General features: G+C 58.0%; 1 protein-coding gene across 3 annotated transcripts; it reads left to right on the forward strand.

The window, feature by feature from the left end:
- The first annotated feature begins 1,730 nt into the window (after positions 1-1,730).
- Ap1m1 (adaptor related protein complex 1 mu 1 subunit) lies at positions 1,731-16,630 on the forward strand. 3 transcript variants are annotated; one of them, XM_004647371.2, is made up of 12 exons: positions 1,731-1,876; positions 5,362-5,518; positions 6,561-6,628; positions 6,730-6,860; positions 7,259-7,406; positions 13,755-13,881; positions 14,077-14,219; positions 14,315-14,386; positions 14,509-14,667; positions 15,852-15,977; positions 16,089-16,164; positions 16,242-16,630. In XM_004647371.2, exons 1-12 carry the CDS (start codon positions 1,835-1,837, stop codon positions 16,262-16,264), a joined length of 1,272 nt encoding a protein of 423 aa, XP_004647428.1. In that variant the 5' UTR covers positions 1,731-1,834; the 3' UTR covers positions 16,265-16,630. The 3 variants fall into 3 exon arrangements, with proteins under 3 accessions (XP_004647428.1, XP_023563408.1, XP_023563407.1); XM_023707640.1 differs by lacking the exon at positions 1,731-1,876 and adding an exon at positions 1,887-1,955; XM_023707639.1 differs by lacking the exon at positions 1,731-1,876 and adding an exon at positions 3,262-3,440.
- Positions 16,631-20,196: the final 3,566 nt, after the last annotated feature.

Consider the following 20,196-nt stretch of genomic DNA (forward strand, 5'->3'; position numbering starts at 1 on the left):
GAACGTAGGTAGCAAGGGGGTATTTATAACAGGAATCACATCCAGTTTGGTAAGCAAACTTGTTATCTAGCACAGAACAACAGAAACTGCATTCATTTGACACAGCTGCAAACTGTTCATAACTAAACGGTCTTTCACAGCTTAGTGATAAGTGCATATTTTTACAAGATATATCTTAAGCTGACTACGTTACAGGAGATGGTTGGGGAGGGAGTTTGTGTTAGCTTGCTGCCTTGACAAGAAACAGTTATTTATTGTTGAACAGCCTTGAGCCGAAAGGGAGAATATATTTCTTACAGCAGATAACAGGAAGCACAAGGGGTTTTTATAATTTTTTACAATTAAGGCACAAAACTCTATTAACCCTTTACATATATACATATATATACATATATATATATATATGCACAACTTGCTTACTTTGTCCATTATGGTGATGCATGCCTGTAACCCAGTTACTCAGGAGGCTGAGGCAGAAGGATCACATGAACTCAAAGCCAACCTGGGTTACATAGCAAGATCTAAAAAACAAGCCCCACGAGACATATTCAACCTGCTTAATGACCTCAGTCACTTCAGGGGAGAATGACAGCTGTTCCCAAGTTGGCACACAAAGTGGCTGCATTCAAAGCCAAACTGCTGCTGGGATTACAGGCATGTGCCCCTATGCCCAGCTGAGCCAAGGCCTTCTTTCCACCAGTGCCTGACCACTTATCTCAGCTTCCCAAAGACTGCACACTGCTTTCCAACCAAAACAGACCCCCGAAGTGGATAGGGCTGGACTCACGACCTGTTCGTGAATACGCCAGGAGAATCGACTTTGTCCATAGTAGATGGTAAACTGAGATGACAAATGTCAGTGGCCTTACGAGTTGTCTGGGACAACGCCTCATCCCTATATGTTCTAGGCTGATTTCAGGACAGAATGTCTTGAGACTGCCACAAAAGCACTGAAAGCCCGCTTCCATTTCCAGCATCTTGTCTTTATGAAGCTGGGTTTTCTGCAGTAACAGCAACCCAAGTGATCCACAGCGTGGATGGGACCTAGGCAACACACTGAGGCCACCATGACCACAGAGGGGACCGTCCGGCTGCAGGAAAGCAAGGCAGGGCTCCCACTGACTGCGCTGTGAACTATCTAATTATCTCACTGTATGTTACAACATAATAGTAGAAATTAAGCCACGCAATAAACGTAATTGCTGCATCATCCTGAAGCCATCCGCTACCCCAGTTCCTTTAAAAACTGTCTTCCACCAAGTGGGTCCCTGGTGCAGAGCAGGACGGGCCCACTTCCTTCAGCGCAGCACTTGGCCACCTGGCCCCCGAGGGACACTGGGGCTTCCGCTTTCGCGATTCGCTCCGTCCTGTGCAGGAAGCAGGCTGGGGCGGGGCCTTCGGGTTCAGCCGAGGAAAGCAAGAAGCCGCGGCCCCTCCCTCCCTTGCGAGACTTCCCCGCGGGCCTGTAGGCTCCGACCGAGTCGGTTCCCCCTCCAGGGTCTGTCGTCTAGCCTGGTGCAAAGGAAAGGTTCTCCGTGTCCTGCAGGGCCTGGTGTGGCTGCGGGGGACAGAAATTTGGGATTCCGTCGGCCCCGCCCCGCCCCCTAGGCCTCACTTCCGGGATTTGGGGTGGGGCAAAATTTATGGTTCCAAAATACGTACTGCGCCTGCGTCCAATCCGCCTGGCGCCTGCGCACTGCGCGCCGCTCCTCCTGACCGGACATAACGGTCCGCGCGCGGCTCCGAGGCCGGAAGTGGAGGAAGTGTCGCTGGAGAGCCGGCCTCACTCAGCGCCGGCCAGGAGTCGGCGCCGCCAGGGCCTTCCTCAGCCGACATGTCCGCCAGCGCCGTCTACGTATTGGACCTGAAGGGCAAGGTACTCAGGGTGCCCACACTTCCCGTTGCCAGGCAACCCTCTAAGGCCTCGCCTCGAGAAGGACCCACCCTGTTGCTAGGTAACCGGCCGAGGGGGCCCCACCCTGGCGAGAGGCGGAGGCGCGGGAGCGTCACCCTGGGTCCCCTCGGCTGCTAGGTAGCAGGCTGTGGTCCAAGCTCTGGAGCCACTCCCCGTTAGGTAGGGAGGCAGCCTCGTTGCTGCCAGGTAACCTGCGGCGGCATCCCCGCCCCCGTAAGCCCAGCCGCGACCCCTGACTGGGCGGCCAGGCCTGGCAGGCCAGTGCCCTGGCTGCTGCCTGCTGTGTCCGCCGTCCGCCTTCTCCCGAGGCACAATCCCGACCTTCCTCCAAACGCTGGATTGGGGAGGTGTGCTGTGAGAGGGGAAACTGAGGCACGGGGGCAACCAACCCTGCTGAGGTCGCACGCTGCAGCGAGAGGTTCCCAGATCTGGGAGTTCCCCCTCCCCCGATCATTTGTGCGTGGAGCTAGGGTATGAAAAAACCCTGTCCAGTGTTGGGGTCCCCGGGCGGGCTGGAGGGGAACATGTGGCACAGAGTCTTGACAAGCAGATGTCTGCTGCAGCGGTGCGTCCGTGAGTACTGGGAATGGCCTCCTTCAGGGGAGGACACACGGGTCCTGTGTCATCCGCAGAGCCTGGGGCGTTTAAGACAATCCTGCTTTTTCTTTCTGGTCCTAAGCACTAGCCTATGTCCTCTTGCGTGCCAGGCAATGTGTTACCACTGAGCTCTGCCATAGTTCAAAAACTTTTTCCAGCACTGAGGGCGGATCCCAGGGCCTCACACTGAACTCCAACCTCAGCCCTTTTCTATTTTTTATTTTGAGACAGGGTCTAGCTAAGTCTCTCAGTTGTCCAGGCAGGGCTGAAACTGGTAACCCTCCTGTTTCATCCTCCTGGAGTGCTGGGATGACAAGCACAGTTCTGGTAACTTTTTTTTTTTTTCTTTTGAGACAGGGTTTCACTATGTGCAATGAAACCCTTTCACTATGTATAGGGTTTCACTATGTTCAGGTGGACCTTGAACTCACTGTATAGCCCAGGGTGGTCTTCAGCTGCTGACAGTTCTGCCTCAGCCTCCCACATACTGGAGTCACAGGCCTGTGCCACCATGCCCAGCTGAGAACTTGTCCAGGCCTTAAAAACTGGGCAGGAGCCTTCCCCAGAGGCCACCCCCAGTGGACAGTGACTGTCTGGCCTTCCCTGTGGGAACCAGAATTGGTCCAGCCATACCAGACATGCCCCACATTCATGGGGAGGGCTAGTGGGTGTTCCATCATGCTGGTTAGGGGCCCAGAAACTACAGCAGGCAGCAATGAATGGCTTTTTCTTCTGGTGTTCTGGCATAGATATGTGGATGGCGCCCAGAGTCAACCCTGCTGTGTCCCCAGGCGGGCCTTGGGAGTGGGGAAACCCCATCCTGGAGGAGGCCTGGTGCTCCTGCTCCAGCCTGGCCACTGTACCCTGTCTCAGCCTCCTGTCTTATCAGCTGGCCTTTCCTGCAGGCCCCACGGACAGCTGTGGCCAGGTTTGTGCACCTTGGATGGCACCTGCTGCCCTGGGCCTGCCTCCCTCACCATGAAGCACTGTGCAAACGGAGCAGCCCCACCCTGGCTGCAGTGCTGAGAGCTCTCCAGCTTTCGGGACAGACACAGCCAGGCATGTCACTGAGCACTTGGGCCAGGCAGCCAGAGGGCCAGGGGACACAGCCCCAAGTAAGCAGTCACTCAGCCTCGTATGTGAGGTTACTAAAGGCTCCCTGGCAAAGTATGATGCCCAAGCTGGTTTGAGAAGATGACAGGTGATAGTCCAGTGAAGGCAAGGTGTGCCTGTGGGCAGGAGGGCAATGGGCAGCCAAAACACTGGCAGAAGACAACCTATTCTGGGCCATGGTGTGGAGAATACCCAGACAACACAGCCCATGGAGGCCAGGGAGATGGCTCAGTAGAATAAGTGCTTGCCTGGCTAGTGCAAGGGCCTGAGTTCAATCCCCAGTTCTGCAAAAAAAAAAAAAAGGGGAAAAAAAAAAAACAACAGCCCAGGGAACACTGAGGGCAGAAGGCATCTCCCAAGGAGATGGCTACCACAGTGCCCACATCCCCTGCTGGGGCTTTTGCCTCCCAGCAGCAGCTTCCCTGAGCAGAAGGAAGGAAGCAAGCTGGACATTGTGGCACAGGCCTGTGGTCCCAGCACTTGGAAAGCTGAGGCGGGAGGATCGTTGCCTGTTGAAAACCAGCCTGGGCTACAAAGTGAGCTCAAGGCCAGCCTGAGCTGTGTAGCAAGCTTGTGTCTCAAAAAGACACACAAAAAAATCTGGGGCAGCCCCTGGTTTGAGAAGGTGACAGGGGACAGTCACCTGACAGCACTAGCCAGGACAGGAGCCATCAGCAGCCTGGGGCTGTGAGCTGGGTCCCTCTGCCAAGACCCAAGGGGCCCCACTATGCAAGCAGCATGGGGTCTGCACTTCCGGACCCACTTCCCTGTATCCTCACCACCTACTGTGCCTTCCTCTCGTCCCTGGAAGGCAGGGTCCAGCCGCCCCTGCCCTTACTCTGGACTGTGAGTCCTGTCCGAGCCCCATGGTATGCCTAGGACTCTGGACGCACTGGACTCCCATCCCCCAGGGTCCCTGGTGGCCCCCAGCACCCGGCCCTGCCTTCTTGCTGGCACAGCAGCAGCACCGCTGTGGCCACAATGGTCCCTCTCCTCTCACTTCATGTCTGTGTGGGCCAGGTCCTCCCCAGTGAAGGACGCAGACATGGCTGTCCTCAGGGACAGTGCACACGAGGGAGTAGCTAAGCGTGCTCTGCGGTGGGCAGTGGGGGCAGGCAAGGCACCAGCCAGGACAGGAGCCATCAGTGGCCTGGGGCTATAACCTGAGTGCTAGAGGCCAGCAGTGGCCCTTGTGGAAAACAGAGCCGCCTGGCTCTGCACAGGGAGCCCTGTCACCCGGAAGGCCTGCCACCCGCAAGGTCCCTGCCCCCCTGCGACTGCGTGTGGACAGCCTGCTGTCCTCCATCTAGCCCCCTCACTCCGGCCTTAGTTGCAAGTTCAGGCCTGCCTAGTGATACCTGCCTGTCATCCCAGCACTGTGGGAGGCTGAGGCAGGACGACCGCAAGTTCCAGCCAGCCTAGGCAACTTGGTCCGACCTTGTCTCAGAATAAAAAAGGGCTGGGGTACAGCCCAGCACCCACCACCCCCAGCACCAGCAAATGCAGAAAAGAATGAATGACTGGTGCTGCTGTAAATCATCCCATGTGCGCATCTTGATGCCATTGCCATGGCTTTGGGTCCTTGCAGGCTGGCATCCAGGAGCAGCAGAATGGACATGTGTTACTGTCCTTCCAGACCCAGGGGCCTGCTTCAGCCCTGCAGAGGCACGGGAAACCCCAGGCTGGAGATGGAGGAGGCTGCAGTGCCCCTGACTGCCCCACCTGCCCACCCACAGGTGCTCATCTGCCGCAACTACCGAGGTGACGTGGACATGTCGGAGGTGGAGCACTTCATGCCCATCCTGATGGAGAAAGAGGAGGAGGGTGTGCTATCACCCATCCTGGCCCACGGAGGCGTGCGCTTCATGTGGATCAAGCACAACAACCTCTACCGTATCCCTTGGCAGGAACCCGTGGGGACACTGCAGTGGTCCTGTAGATAGTGTGATGCCCATCCTGGGAGATGAGCAGTGACTGTGGCCAAAGAGTGCCCCATGCCTCAGGGTCTGCAGTGCTGTATTACAGCAGATAGTCTAGGAGTGTGGCAGGCTGTGCCATCTTAGGGCGCAAATGCGGGGAGGGAATGGAGGGCCCAGCTTGGGTCACCGAAACGGCTAGGCTCCAGCAGCCAGGTGGCCCCCTGAGGGTCTGAGTGGCGGCCCCAGGGGACAGCAGCCAGCACTACTGTCCTGGTCTCCCCCTGGAGAGGACCTGGCTGGGAGGCATGTGTTTGGCCTCCTGCTACCTCATGGCCAGTTGAGGTGACCCATGGCTGAGGGAGAGGACACCCAGAGCCCAGCTGTGCTGCCCAGATGGTGCCCTGGTGATGTCCAGGTGTCCCTGCTTGGACAGCTGAGGCAGTGGCTAGCACCTGGGAGATAGCTGTCATCGGCATCCCCTGACGCTGCACTACTGGCCTGGCTGCCCAGGTGTGGGAGGAGCCAGCCCATGTGCACAGCCTGAGCCCCAGGCCCTATCCACCCTGTTCCACACGTTCCACAGCTGGGGAGGGGTCCCCAGGGCTTCCTCTGGCGCAGCCAGATTCCTAGTTCTGTTGCTGACAGCCCCTGGAGATCCCAGGCACAACCCCCAGCACGCCCTGCTGGCCCTGAGGAGGAGAGAGCCCCCCACCCCAGGAAGGAGGCCCGGGGGTTCCTGCAAGGCCTCAGCCTGTAGCCCTGGCCCTGCACCTCTGCGGCCACCACTGCTCCCCAGGCTGGGCCGATGCAGGCCTTCCTTTGCTGAGCTTTGCCCTGGCACCTTCGCTGTTTTAATCCCGAGGCAGGACTGGCTAAGCAGCCACCCTCCTGCCTGGAGCCATAGCTCCAGGTTGAGGTGCAACTTCCCATGCAGCAGGGCCTCTGCCAGTGCCACTGTGCCAGGCAGCGATGACCGGGCTGGGCTGGAGCAGGCTGTCCTTAACATGCCCACACAGTGGTCGCCACGTCCAAGAAGAATGCTTGCGTGTCACTGGTGTTCTCCTTCCTCTACAAGGTGGTTCAGGTGAGCCCTGCCTCCAGGGAGCAGAGCTGAGTTGGGGTGGCGCCCGGGAGCGGGGCTGGACCTTGGGCTCTGCTCACCCAGGCCTGCCTGCCACCCACCAGGTGTTCTCCGAGTATTTCAAGGAGCTGGAGGAGGAGAGCATCCGTGACAACTTCGTCATCATCTATGAGCTGCTGGACGAGCTCATGGACTTTGGCTACCCACAGACCACGGACAGCAAGATCCTGCAGGAGTGAGTGTGGGGCCGCTGGGGCACCTCCTATGCATCTGCTTGGCTTTGCTTCCTCTTTTCTTTTCTCGTGCTAGACAAGCGCCCGCTCCTCAGCCCCAGCCCAGTCCTTTCTATTTTATTTTGAGATAACATCGGGCTAATTGGCCCAGACACTGGTCAAACCCGAGATCTTGCCTCAGTCTCCCTGATAGCTGGGATGAGGGGGGTTTGCCATACCTGGCTCATGCCCACTTCCCATTCTCCTAACACTGTCTCCTTGGATCCCAGAAATGAGCGCCTCGGGCCATTGCCTCGGGTCTGGTCACCAGGGGCCACCACCTGTGGGACTTGCTGGCGTGGAAGGGACTGTGGAGGTGGGACCCATGGCCAACACCCCTAACCTGAGCAGAGGCCCACAGGTATATCACGCAGGAAGGCCACAAGCTAGAAACTGGGGCACCGCGGCCCCCGGCCACTGTCACCAATGCAGTGTCCTGGCGGTCAGAGGGCATCAAATACCGGAAGAACGAGGTGTTCCTGGATGTCATCGAGTCCGTCAACCTCTTGGTGGGTACCCACTGCTGTCCCTGTAAACGCAGTCTTCCAGGGAGGGGCCAGCCCACAGCCTGGACTCCTTGTTCAGAGTTGGGGTCAAAGAGTGGCCCCCAAGAGCCTGGTCACCTTGGCGACCCGCCCCACCCCCCACCCCTGCAGGACATGGTGCCCTAGAACACTAGATCCTGAGGTGCAGTGCTCCCCACTGCAGGTCTGGTTCTGAGGATTTAGGTTTTGGCTGTGTTTAGGCTTCTTTTTTTCTTTGTTTGTTTTCTCTGGCGCAAGCCAACCACAAGCCCCCGGCTCTCCTTCGTCTGGGTTCTCTACGTGCTGGGGCCTGAACTGACTGAGCCAGGGCTCCCTGCCCAGCAGGACACAGGCCCCAGCTGCCCCAGTGCCGGCCCGTCCCTGGTGACAGCCCATCTGTTCCCTGTGTCCAGCTTAGCTCTGGAGACCTGTGGCAAGCAGCATCACGTGACACCATGGCCCTGTGCCCCGGCCCCATCACGTACCCATCCACCCCCACACGGTGTGCGGCATGCGTTTCTGGGTGTGCAGCGCTGAGTCGAGGGCAGCGGCAGCAGTGGCTGCAGGGAGGGTGTGAGCGCCCACTCTGGCCTCATCAACCCTGGAGCGGCGTACCTGTGCAGGGGAGCAGCTGCAGGCCAGAGGAGCCCGGGGCGGCCCTGAGGCCCTTGTGGGCCTGAGCATCAGTGCCATCCCCGTTGGGGCGCGTGGTGTGGAGCATCGGTGCATAGGCTTCTTTTGTAACATAGATTCTTGTGTCTTTTTCTTTTTTCTTTTTTTTTAGCGGAACCGGGGATTGAACTCAGACCCTTGTGCTTGCCGGGGAAGCACTTATTCTCCTGAGCCATCTCCCCAGCCCCAACATACAGTTTCTAAGGACACAAGGCTCTGTCGTTTTTTGTTTCTTTGTCTTTTTGAGACAAGGCCTCACTGTGCAGCAGCTCAGGCTGGCCTTGAGCTTCCCTTGTAGCCCAGGCTGGTCGCAGACTCACAGCAGTCCTCCAGCCAGCCGCCCAAGTGCTGGGATCACAGGTGCGCGCCACCATGCCGGCAGTGTCTTTCAAGCATTTGTAAGTTGGGTCATTTGTGTTTTCTCTGTGGAGTGCTAGAAGTTCCTTATATATCTCAGACACCAGACTTCGTGAGACACGTGGTTTGCAAGTTTGCCTTTTTATTCTCATAGTAATATCATTTTATTTTGTTTTTTTTTTTTTGTTTTTTTTTTTAATTTTTTTTTTTATTTATTTATTTGAGAGAGAGAGAGAGAGAGAGAGAGAGAGAGAGAGAGAGAGAGAGAGAGGTGTGTGTGTGGCCAGCTCAGCCCACCAGGGGGCGGGGCTGGCTGGCATGTGGTGCTGGGGGATTGAACCGCGGTCCCCGATGCTTTGCTAAGCTTGTTCCAAGTAGGTGCTTTAGACCACTGAGCCATCTCTCCAGCCCCTCATTTTATTTTGTTGAGGCCGGCACTTGCTGTACAGTTGAGGCTGGCGACAAGCTCACAGCAGCCCCCCTGCTGCAGCTTCCCCCGTGCTCGGGTCGCAGGCGTGTGCCAGCACATGTGGCAGCAGTGTCTCTCATAGAGCAAACGTGTTTAACTGTGCTGAAATCCAGCCTTCGATGCCTTTGTTGTTGGGGGGCAGTTGTTTGTTGGTTTGGTTTGGTGGAACCAGGGATTGAAGTCAGGCCCTTGCGCCTGCCAGGCAAGCGCTTATTCTCCTGAGCCCCGCCTTTGTTGTCGATTGTGCTGTTTGGTGCCAGGTTGAGCTCAGTGCCAACCCGAGCATAGCAGCTTCCTCCTGCACGTTCTGAAAATTCTGTTCACCTAAGTTTCCATCTGTGGCCAATTTTTAATTAAATTTTACAGAAGGTATGGTGTGTGGTGGGGTTTTTTTTGTTTTGTTTTGTTTTTGTTTTCCATCTTTTTGAGTCAGCGTCTCACTCTGCAGTTCTGGCTGGCTTTGAACTCACTGTGTGGCCCAGGCTGATCACAAATTTGCAATGATCCTCCTGCCTCAGCAGCCTCCCAAGTGCTGTGATTACGGGCGTGCGCCACCATGCCCAGAAGTGTGGTTTCTATCCATGTTATTTTGGATGTGATTTTTGCAGTTGTTCCCAACACCGGTTGCTTTTGTTGAAATCAAACCCACAGGGTGGTGTGACCTAGGAACCCATGAAGAGCCACTTCGAGGCCAGTGACTGTGGGAGAGTCCAGAGCTCAAGGCGCAGTTCCTGCTGCTGGGATTCACCCTAGAGACACTAGCGTCAGCTGGCTGAGCCGCACAGGTCTTCGGAGCTGCAGCATATTGTTCTGTTTAGGTGACAGCATGCAGATAGATGGCTTGCTGTCTGGAGTCCCTGATGCAGACATGCAGTGTGTGCCTGTCCTTCCCTGTATCTGCACACCTTGATGAGAATGCTGCCTTTCATCTCATCGGAGTCGTAGCTTCCACCAGGCACCTGTGCTGTTACACTCAGGCCTGGGGTGTCCAGTGTAGAGCTGGTATGTTTTGCACCTCGGCATCCCTGACTGGTCACTGCCCTGGGGTATAGGAGTGACTGACAGAGGTCTAGCGCTCTACATGAGGCCCCAGCCCACTCCCTGCTGAGACTGTGTTTTCCTGAGGGGCTCAGGGTCCTGGGACCCCAGCTAGGCCTGCTGGGGAGGGAGGGTGACTTGTCCAGGCTGTACCCCAAGGCAGGTCCAGTCCTAAGAGCAGTGAGCTGTGGTGCCCTGAGAGCCCGGAGCAGTGTGCATGCCCAGGAGGCTGCTCACTGCGCAGGACAGGTTCCGACCCCACCTCCCGCTCATGGAGTGCAGGCCCTGGCTGCTGCTGCTGATTCGTCTTATACTGTTGAGTTCCCTTGCTGGAGTTTGGCCAGAGACCTTTCATGTGCATTCACAAGTCATGTGGGCCTGAAACTTTTGTGGAACGCTGTCATCCGCCTGGGTGTCAGGCACTGGTGTCCTAGGAAATGAGCTGGGGTGCGCTTCTTTTATTTTCTGAAACAGGTCATATAGAATTGGGTTGGGGTTAAAGCTTCTTTAACTGCTGTTAAAACTCACTGGTACAGTGCTCTGAGCTTGGAGATCAGTTAGCTGACTGTTGTGTGGTGCCGGGACCCGCCCAGGGCTTCAGTCCTGCTAGCACCTGCTCTACACTGAGCTACATTCCCAGCCCTTTCTAGTGTTTTCTATTTTGAGACAGGGTCTGGATAAGTTACTGGGCAGGAACTTGCAACCCTCCTGCCTTAGCCTCCTGAGTGCAGGGGCTATAGGCATGTGCCGCCACTCCTGACCTTTGACCCCGTAGGCTTCCTGGCTGCTTTTGCTCTCACTGCTGTGTCGTCTCTAGCATGTCCTCCGGTGGCCAGCCCTTCCAGAAGCTGTGGGCAGGGCCAGAGCCTTTTATGTCCGGCATGCAGCTCAGGTGCCCGTGCTGCCAGCCTCTCTGGGCACTGCCGGCCCAGTGTCCACAGTCCAGCGGGCACTCCTTTCTGCCCCACACACTTCAGATGCTCCCAGAGATGTTTTCAGAGAGCTGTGGGCCATCCCACTTCATCTGCCACTGCTGGGTTGTAAGTCGCCCTTCTGGCCCTTGTCTGGGTCTTGTCTCGGTGGGTCGGAGGGGCCCACGTTTGCAATTCCAGGGAGAAGTTACTGGAATTCCAATAGGTAATTCTAATCCACCACTCCCATTGCAACCCAGGGCAAGAATAGAGGAACACTTATCAGTAGGCGTGGGGACTCTAGGGGTCCTAAGTCCAGGCGAAACAATAGCTAACCAAAACAAAAGGCCCTGGCCCAGAGCTGAACCAGGCTTTATCAAATCATGAAGGGAGGAGTGGCTTGGGGTGATGACTGGGAGATTAGCAGGAAGTCGGGGACGCTGAGTGCTGTGGGCTCGGCTGGGGAGAGAGGTGTGCAGAAGGAGCAGTGTGTGGATCACAGACTGAGCATGTGTCTGTGCTTAGGGCTTGGTGCTTGGCTTGGAGGGCCACCCTCCATGCCCCAAGATGGCGGAGATCACTTCCCGTGCCTCGGTCTTAGCAGACGGCCTGGCCCACACTTACTGCCCGAACAATGTGGGCAGGCATCGCTGACCTGCCGCTGTTGTGCTTTAGAGTCTGCAGCTCAACCCCTGGCTGGGCCCGTGTGCATCACGTAAAGCCAACTGGGGGCATAAGGAAGTGTCCTGTGGCCAGCCCTGTTCATGTCACTCCGCAGAGGCAGGGCCAGCTGCTCTTTCAAGGAGAGCTGTTCTGGTGTCCGCCATACTCAGTCATGATCACCTTCACTCCTTGTCTTGGGGGCTGCACCTTGCGAAGGTCCCCATGTGTGTCATTCCCTGTCCGTGTGTGGGGTCAAGAGTTAGGTCTGTGGGGGAAGGAAGGAGCACCCTGGGGGGGAGGGGCTTGGCTGCTGGGGGAGCAGCATTGCAGGCGCGTGGAGGAGGTTTTCCTGGTCGTAGCCCACTGTGAGCAGCCGTGGTGGCCCTTCTGCAGCTGGGACAGCGATGGCCAAGGCTACAGAGAGAGGGGCCAGCCCGGGTAGAAATCCACACCTGTGTCCCAGAGCAGTGCGGTGAGTCCAGTGACTCTGCTGTCCTTGCAGCCTGGGCGGAGGTGTCCTCTGGGCCTGGGCCTGACGTCACAGCCAAGGCAGCATGAACCCAACAGAGCCCAGCCAGGGCAGTATAGGGACACGGGGAAACCATGTGTCAAAATGAGAGACAACAACGGCCAGTGAAGGCGAGCCCAGTCCCCAGGAGTACAGAAGAGGGACAAGCATGGCCCCTCATGGGTTTTTCTGTGACCTTTCATTGGTGTCCTGTGACCGCAGTCTGAGAAGGGGCTTGGCTGGTAGCCAGGCTTGAGGCTGTATGGCTGCGGCCAGATCCACCCAGGTCCCCAGCACCCTGTGTTTCAGCACATGCAGTGCTGATGCTGTCCCTGCCAGTAGTGCCCATGTCCTCCCAGCTTGGGTGCTTGCAGCTCTCTGAGTGATGGCCCTGTGGTGGGTGACCTTGTGGCCTTGCTGTCCCCGAGACGATTCTGGGCCGCTGCTTTACTGGCTGCCCAGGCCCTTCTGTGCTCCTCCCCACCCCATCTGCAGTCCAGCCAGTGCAGCTCAGCTTCCCTGGGCAAGCAGGCTGAGCTGACTGCCACAGGCTGGCTTCAGCTGGGCCCTCTGTGCTGTGGTTCGTTCTGATTGGCCACTTCCAAACCTCTGCTGCATTGCGGTCCCGTGCTCCCTCTCTCTTCTCAGGGAGCACTCCTCCTCTGCACAGCGCCTGCCTGCTGCCCTGCCCTGCCAGTCTGGCATGCTGGCTCTGCCAGTGGTACAGGGTCCTGGGTGTTGGGTGCGGCGAGGTCCCCAACCTCTGCTTCCTCTGGGTGTTTGGATTCACATTTTCTTTTTTCCTTCTGGGCTTCATTGTCACACAGATATCACTGTCCCCAGCCCCCGAGCCTCCATTGGTCCTGCACCGTATTTCTCTGTTGGGCAGAGTGGAAGCTTTCTTCTTTGAATGGTCTTGAACTTGGGTCCTCCTGCCTCAGCCTCCCAACCCTGACCTCGCTGCCCTTTCAGTGCCCTCTCCACAGTTACTCATCCTACCTGAGTGTTGAAGTTACTATTTTATTGTCTTTCTGATGCCCACGCATAGCACACACATCAGTCTAGGTTTGTGGCCACCTGTGCATGTTGAAACTCTGGTGTCACACAAGAGGTCCTCCACCTCCCAGGGATCCCATGGGCATTGCTTCTTGGGCAGCTGTGCCCGTGTTCCTGCATCCTCCCAGGAAGCCTCCCAGGGCTCTGGAGTGGGCGTGTGGCCCAGTGGGGCATGGGCAGCGGGCCTCAGTACTAACCCCTGGCAGTGGCTGCCAGGCACCTACAGTGGCCCCGTCCATGCAGTGCACAGGATCTGGGTGGTGATCCAACTGGTATCCACTGCCCCTTGGGACACAGGAGACTGTAGCAGCTGGGGAGTATGGCTGCCACCTGCCCCAAGGGGACAGGCTGCCCACAGCTGCTTGGGACAGGGCCAAGGGCTGGGGTGCTGGCTTAGGCAGCCTTCAGGGAGAGCCTGTGGGAGCGGTGGACATAGTTGCTCAGGAGGGCCAGGCTGTGGTGGTGAATGCCTGTCCCTGCACTCTGGGAGGCTGAGCCGGGAGGATTCCAAGTTCCAACCCAGCCCAGTCAAAGCCTAAAGGGCCGTGCACTCCAGCCTCAGAGTGAGGCCAAATCTGGGTCCTAGAGGCGCCCAGGCCGAGTCCTGGAGGCAGCTATACCTCAGGGCTGAGTACCCCTTCCCGTCCTGCCCCTCACAGGTCAGCGCCAATGGCAACGTGCTGCGCAGCGAGATCGTGGGCTCTATCAAGATGCGGGTCTTCCTGTCAGGCATGCCAGAGCTGCGCCTCGGCCTCAACGACAAGGTCCTCTTCGACAACACGGGCCGTGAGTGCTGAGGGGCACACTGGGCCACACCTGACCATCCTTGGCACTGTGGTGCTGGTGGCACCCACATGGCGCTGACTGAGCTGCTTACCCTGCAGCTGGGGGTGGGGAGGGGGCAAGGGGTCCAGGGCAGCCTCCTGCTGGACTGGGCAGTCGTCGTGGGTCACCAGCGGCTGGGACCCCTGCTGTCCTCAGGTGGGAAGAGCAAGTCGGTGGAGCTGGAGGATGTGAAGTTCCACCAGTGCGTGCGGTTATCACGCTTCGAGAATGATCGCACCATCTCCTTCATCCCTCCTGATGGCGAGTTTGAGCTCATGTCCTATCGGCTCAACACGCACGTGAGTGCCCTGCCACGCTGGGCCTCCGCGTCCCACCTGGGACTGGACACTACAGAGCAGGAGCGGCTGAGCTTGGGCCCCCACCATCCCTGCAGGTGAAGCCGCTGATCTGGATCGAGTCTGTGATTGAGAAGCACTCACACAGCCGCATTGAGTACATGATCAAGGTCAGCCGCTGCCTGGGTGGGTGGGGCGGGCGTGGCCCTGGCTGTGGCTGGGCCCGGAGGGTGCCTGAGAGCTGGGACTTGGAGCCACGGCCTGCAAAGCTGACCATGCTGATGGCCTGCAGGCCAAGAGCCAGTTCAAGCGGCGCTCGACAGCCAACAATGTGGAGATCCATATCCCAGTGCCCAACGACGCCGACTCGCCCAAGTTCAAGACCACGGTGGGCAGTGTCAAGTGGGTGCCCGAGAACAGCGAGATTGTGTGGTCCATCAAGTCCTTTCCGGTGAGGTTCTGTGGCGGCGACATTAGTGGGCAAAACCACAGCCCCCACCGCACCCTTCCCGGGCGTTCTGCCCCTGCGCACAGGGCTCAAACCCAGCACATTTTCTTCTTTCATTTTAATTTGGTTTTGGTTCTGCTTTGGTGCTGGGGATGGAACCCCATCCCTGGAACTGCAGCCCTGGCCCCTTTTTATTTTTCAAGACACAGCCTCCTGCCTCAGCATCCTGGATGCCTGGGGTGAGGGGTGCGCACCTCCAGACCCAGCATAGGTCTGGAGCCTGCAGCCCCATGTGTTACTGACAGGCACTCGCCACCAGCCGTACCCTGGCCCACTTTGCCCTCTTCATTTCTGGCAAGCCGTGTTGGCAGTGCCCAGCAGCTGAGCTCCAGGGCGTTGGGACTTACATTTCCCTAGTCTACGGCAGGATTCCGGGTGGCATTTTACACATCGGGTCCTTTGGGATGTCCAGAGCCCTCCACAGTTCCAGAGTCAGAGCCGTAAAGAGTCCGAGTCTCTGCTGTCTGTGTCCCCATGGCCTGTTCCCTTCTGGCATTGGAGCCTTGCACACCTGCCACAACTAAAGCCTGGCTTGCAACACCCTGCAGAGGAGCCCGGCACCCTCACCGCATTTGTATGGCACTAAAATGACCATCCTTCCCTTTTTTCTTTTTACTGATAGCAGGGGGGATTGGATCCAGCACCTTCACGCTGAGTCCTTTTCCTTGGGTCAGGGCCTTGCTAAGTTGCACAGGCCAGCTGGAGAGATACAGCTCAGTGGCATAAGCACCTGCCTGGCAAGCGCAAGGTCTGAGTTCAATCCCTATTACAAAAAGGAAAAAATTGTCGATTGGGACTGGGGAGATGCCTCACTAGAATAAGCACTTCCCTGGCAAGTGCAAGGGTCTGAGTTCAATCCCTAGTTCCACCAAAAAAAAAAAAAAGACTCAAAACCTTTTGGGGCCAGGGAGATAGCTAAGGAGAATAAGTGCTTCCCTGGCAAGTGCAAGGGTCTGAGCTCAATCCCTGGTTCTGGAAAAAAAAAAAAAAAAAAAAGTTGCCCAGGCCGGGCTGCCCCTGCTGTGGTCTGCCGGGACAGGCATGGCCCCGGTGTGCCCTGGGCTGTAGGCTGGGTGTGGTGTGAGGCAGGCCTGAAGGCCATCACTGACCATGCCCGCATGTGCCAGGGTGGCAAGGAATACTTGATGCGGGCGCACTTCGGGCTGCCCAGCGTTGAGGCAGAGGACAAGGAGGGCAAGCCGCCTATCAGTGTCAAGTTCGAGATCCCCTACTTCACCACCTCAGGCATCCAGGTACGTGGAGGGGGCAGGGGGCATAGGGACCCAGGCCTGGTCCCCAGGAACCTGCCTGTCCCCGAGCAAGCACCACACATCCTGAGTACTAAGGCTCAGGTCTCCTGCCAGGTGCGATACCTGAAGATCATCGAGAAGAGCGGCTACCAGGCGTTGCCCTGGGTGCGCTACATCACGCAGAACGGTGGTGAGTGCTGGTGGTGTGCGGGACGGGGCTTCCTGGGGCGCAAGACCTTGGCTAAGTGTTGCCTGTCCCATGCCTAGACTACCAGCTTCGGACCCAGTGAGGCCACCCTGTGCAGCCTGAACCCCAGCCGTGCCCCACACCGGCCCCGCCTCGGCTCCGGCTCCTTCCAGAGACTCCTCACCAGGAGGCGTCCCTGTCTGGGAGGGGATAGTGCCACGTGCCAGGCCTGGATGCCAAAGGCCACATGGCCACTCGACAGCAGCCGCTGTTCTGTCGTGTCACTGGGTCTGGAGCCCATGACTGCTGCAGCCACAGCCACGTCCTTGTGCATCGTGCCCCACATGGAACCCACACCTCACAAACGTCTGCAGCGGGTCATGGGTCCCCAGGTGCCCTGGGGCCTCGGCCTTGTGCTTTGTGTGTGTTTGTGTGACACGGTGACATTAAATCCGCTCACCCAGCACGACCACCTGCTGTCTGTCCTGGCTGCACCAGGCCCCTGCAGAGGGACCCAGGCAACCGGCCTGGCCCAGTGTCGCTTGCCGTGCCTGCCCGCGGACTGGACTCCGGAAGTGGGGTGGGAGTCTTTCCAGCCCCGCGTAGTTGGGGTGACCGAACCCCCACTGCAGCCTGCAGAAAGACAGAGAGGGGCTGCGCCCTGGTCTCGCCCTCCCGAGCCCCCAGCTCCATCTCCAGCACCACAGAAATGAGAACCTAGCGCTGGGAGGCTGAGGCGGGTTCGAAGGTTGGGGCCCGGCCCGGCTCGCAGTGTAGAGGCAGGACAGCCGGCCGCGGTGGCGGGCGCGCTTGCGATGCCGGAACACGGGAGGCTGTGGCAGGAGCGCCCCGAGCGCGAGGCCACCGCGGACTGCATGGCGAAACCCTAGCTCCGCAAAACCAGAATCGTGGGCAAGGAGCTGCTCCCTGCAAGAGGACACCCGCTCCGGCCGCCGCGGACTTGGGGCGCATGCGCACAGCCTCCGCGGGCGGCGACGCGGGGCCGGAGCTGACTTCGGGATGGGGCTGGGGCGGAACCCGCGGCGTGGGGCGCCACCGGCTCGCAAGCGGGAGGCTGGCGCAGGAAGAGCTCGGAGCCGGGCACTGCAGCGCGCTTTGAACCTGCACGCGGAGCAGCCTCAGGGTGCCGGCGGCTGCCCACCACGGCGTGCGCAGGCCCGCTGAGGACTGGGCGGGGCCGGCCCGGAAGTGGCGTCGGCGCGGCCTCGCGGTGGGCGGGGCGGCCCTGGGAGGGCGTAGGCGAGGGCCGGCCTGAGCTGGAGGGACCGCGTCTCGGCCCGCGTGCGCTTGAGTTTGTAGCGGCCGCTCTTGCATTTGCCAGGGAAGCGCTTGTTCTACTGAGCTATCTCCCGGGCCCCTAGGATGAGCTTTTTTTTTTGAGACAAGGTCTCATGCAGGGTCTCGTTATGCAGTTCAGGCCGCAAACTCGCTTCGTAGCCGCGGCTGGCCTCGCACCCTCCGGCCCCGCGCTCCCGCCCCCAAGCGCCCAGTGCTGGGCTCACTGCGCGGGTCAGCGCACCCAGCCTGGTTGGTTTTTATTTTTTGGCGGAACCGGGGATTGAACTCGGGCTGAGCCATCTCCCCAGCCCTAACGCACCCAGCCTAAGCAGTGATTTTCAAAGCCAGAAACAACCTCGAGGAGGCCCTCAAAAGGTAACATGGCTTTACATATATAAGACATGGAGAAAGCAACAAGCCAAGCATTTATCTCAAGAAATTAGCAATAAAACAACACACACACACACAAAAAAAACCCTAAAAACACAAAGAAGGGGACAATGGATTCGAAGGAAACCGAAGGCTTTAAATAAATAGAATCCACAAAAGCGTCCGTTGGGCTCAGGCGGCGCTGCGGTTTCCGCGCTGATGGAGGCGGGGAAGTGGCGGCTCCAGGCAGGATTTAGTGCGAGCCGCTGACGTCTGGGCTTGCTGGTGACTGCGGAGGCCCGTGTCGAGGTGAGCGGCGGACTCGCCGTGACCCTCCGTGAGTCCCTGGTCCCCCGGAGCACTGCAGTGGCCTACACAGCTGGGACAGGACAAGGCCCCAAAGCCGCGAGCTAAAAGGAGCCCACAGCTGCAGGCGAGCGCTCCCACAACACGTGCCCACGCAGAAAAAGGTCGTGGGCCCGGGAGACGGCTCAGTGGAAAAAGCGCTTCCCGGCCAAGCGCAAGGGCCTGAGTTCAATCCCCGGTTCCGCAAAAAAAAAAGAAAGAAGGTCGTTTTCCTAATTGACATAATCTATAATTTACTACTTGGGAAACTATCTCCCAAGGTCCTTCTAGGTGCCTCTTAGATCCTCGCCTCTTCAGTATACCCCTCTCCTCGAAAACCAGATAAATAGGAGCTGCCCAGAGAAGTTCTTTGTCTCAGCCCCCAGAGAGCTTCAGTTCTGCAGGAGGGTTGGATCCTCCTGAGCCCGGAAATCGCACCACTGTGCCATTTAAGCCTTCCGCATCCCCTCCTTTGGGAGATTGCGGGCTGATCAGTCGCAGTAACTAGGTAGGATTGACCCGATACGGGGCTGGAATGGAACCCAGGCAGTGCTGAGCTGCATGCCCAGCTCTGCTTAAGACTTGTCCTCAGACAGGGCTCTGGAAGTTGCCCAGGCTGGCCTCAAAGCTGCCGTGCACCGGCCTGGCTCGCCTCCAAGTGCTGGACGACAGGCGTGCACCACCACACCTGGGGCTCAGGGAAGATGAGCAAGGGGCTGGGGTGTGGCTCATAGTAGAGCACCGGCCCTGTATGCACAAGGCCCAAGGTTCAAGGCCCAGTACTACTAAATAGATAAACAGAACACAAAGAAGAGGAATGAAATTGAAAACTGGCTAAAGAATTGATCAAAATGAAGAGGTACAGGGGCCGGGAGATGGCTCAGTGGAATAAGTGCTTCCCGGCCAAGCGCAAGGGCCTGAGTTCAATCCCCGGTTCTGGGAAAAAAAATAATAATAATAATAATAATGAAGAGGTACAAGTCCCTATTGTTGGAGTAGGGATAGAGGTGCCACCATAGAGCTAAAGATGCTGCAGGGCTGGGGTGTGCTTCAAGTGTAGGGTGTCCCAGCTCCTGTCTTGGTGCACCTCACCGGCCATCATTTTGGTTTTGTTTTTTTGAAACAAGGTTTCACTATGTAGCCCTGGCAATAAATCTTTTAAGGCAGGGCTGGTGGTTTATTCCCAGGGCCTGCTGTGTGGCCTGCTCCCAGGACACGCTGAGAGGGTGATTGACACTGCGCATGGTGGCACACTCCTGTAATCCCAGCACTTGGGAGACTGAACACAGGAGGATCACTACGGGTCTCATGAGTCGATCTACGTAGTGAAACCCTGTACACCCTGTCCTAAATTCATAAATCTTTTAAAAATGTAAAAGAAAGGGCCAAGGAGATAGTTCAGCAGCTTAAGTGCTTGCCTGACAAGCAGAAGGCCCTGAGTTCAATCCCCAGTACCAAAAAAAAAAAAAAAAAGGAAAAGGATCACTGTGTGGGAGGCTCTCCCTGGCACCGCGGCCGCCTGCCTGGTCCCTGCAGCACTGCGCCGCGGGCCCCGGAAGGTGGAGTGGACGCCACCCGTCTGCTGGTGCAGCAGCATGGGCAGTCTGGGGAAACTGCATCAGAAGGAGAGATGAGAATCACCCGATTCCTACTGGGGATGTGTTCTGGCGCTTGGGGACAGAGGCTGCCAGGAGCAGTGGAGGCTGGGGCAGTGCAGGACATGAGCCCGACGGCCTCGCTGCGGCCCTAGAACGGGTAGGTCCTGGGAGGTCCCTCCACTTCATGAGGTCAACCTGCTGCAGGCACTTAGGAGGGTCACAGCAGGGAGCTCAGGCAGTGACTTAGGCAAGATCTGCCTCAAAGTAAGAACTGAAAAGGCTGGGACGCAGCCCTGGGTTCCACCCACCCTGGGACTGAAAAGAGCAGCGCTTGGGTGGAGGCAGGAGGAAAGTGACTTCCCACACAGGCAGGCGAGCAGAGAGGGGCCCTCAGGAGCCAACCGAGGCATCAGGCAGGGCAGTC

This window comes from Octodon degus, unplaced genomic scaffold (assembly GCF_000260255.1).
Source record: "Octodon degus isolate 3935 unplaced genomic scaffold, OctDeg1.0 scaffold00304, whole genome shotgun sequence".
Classification (NCBI taxonomy): domain Eukaryota; kingdom Metazoa; phylum Chordata; class Mammalia; order Rodentia; family Octodontidae; genus Octodon; species Octodon degus.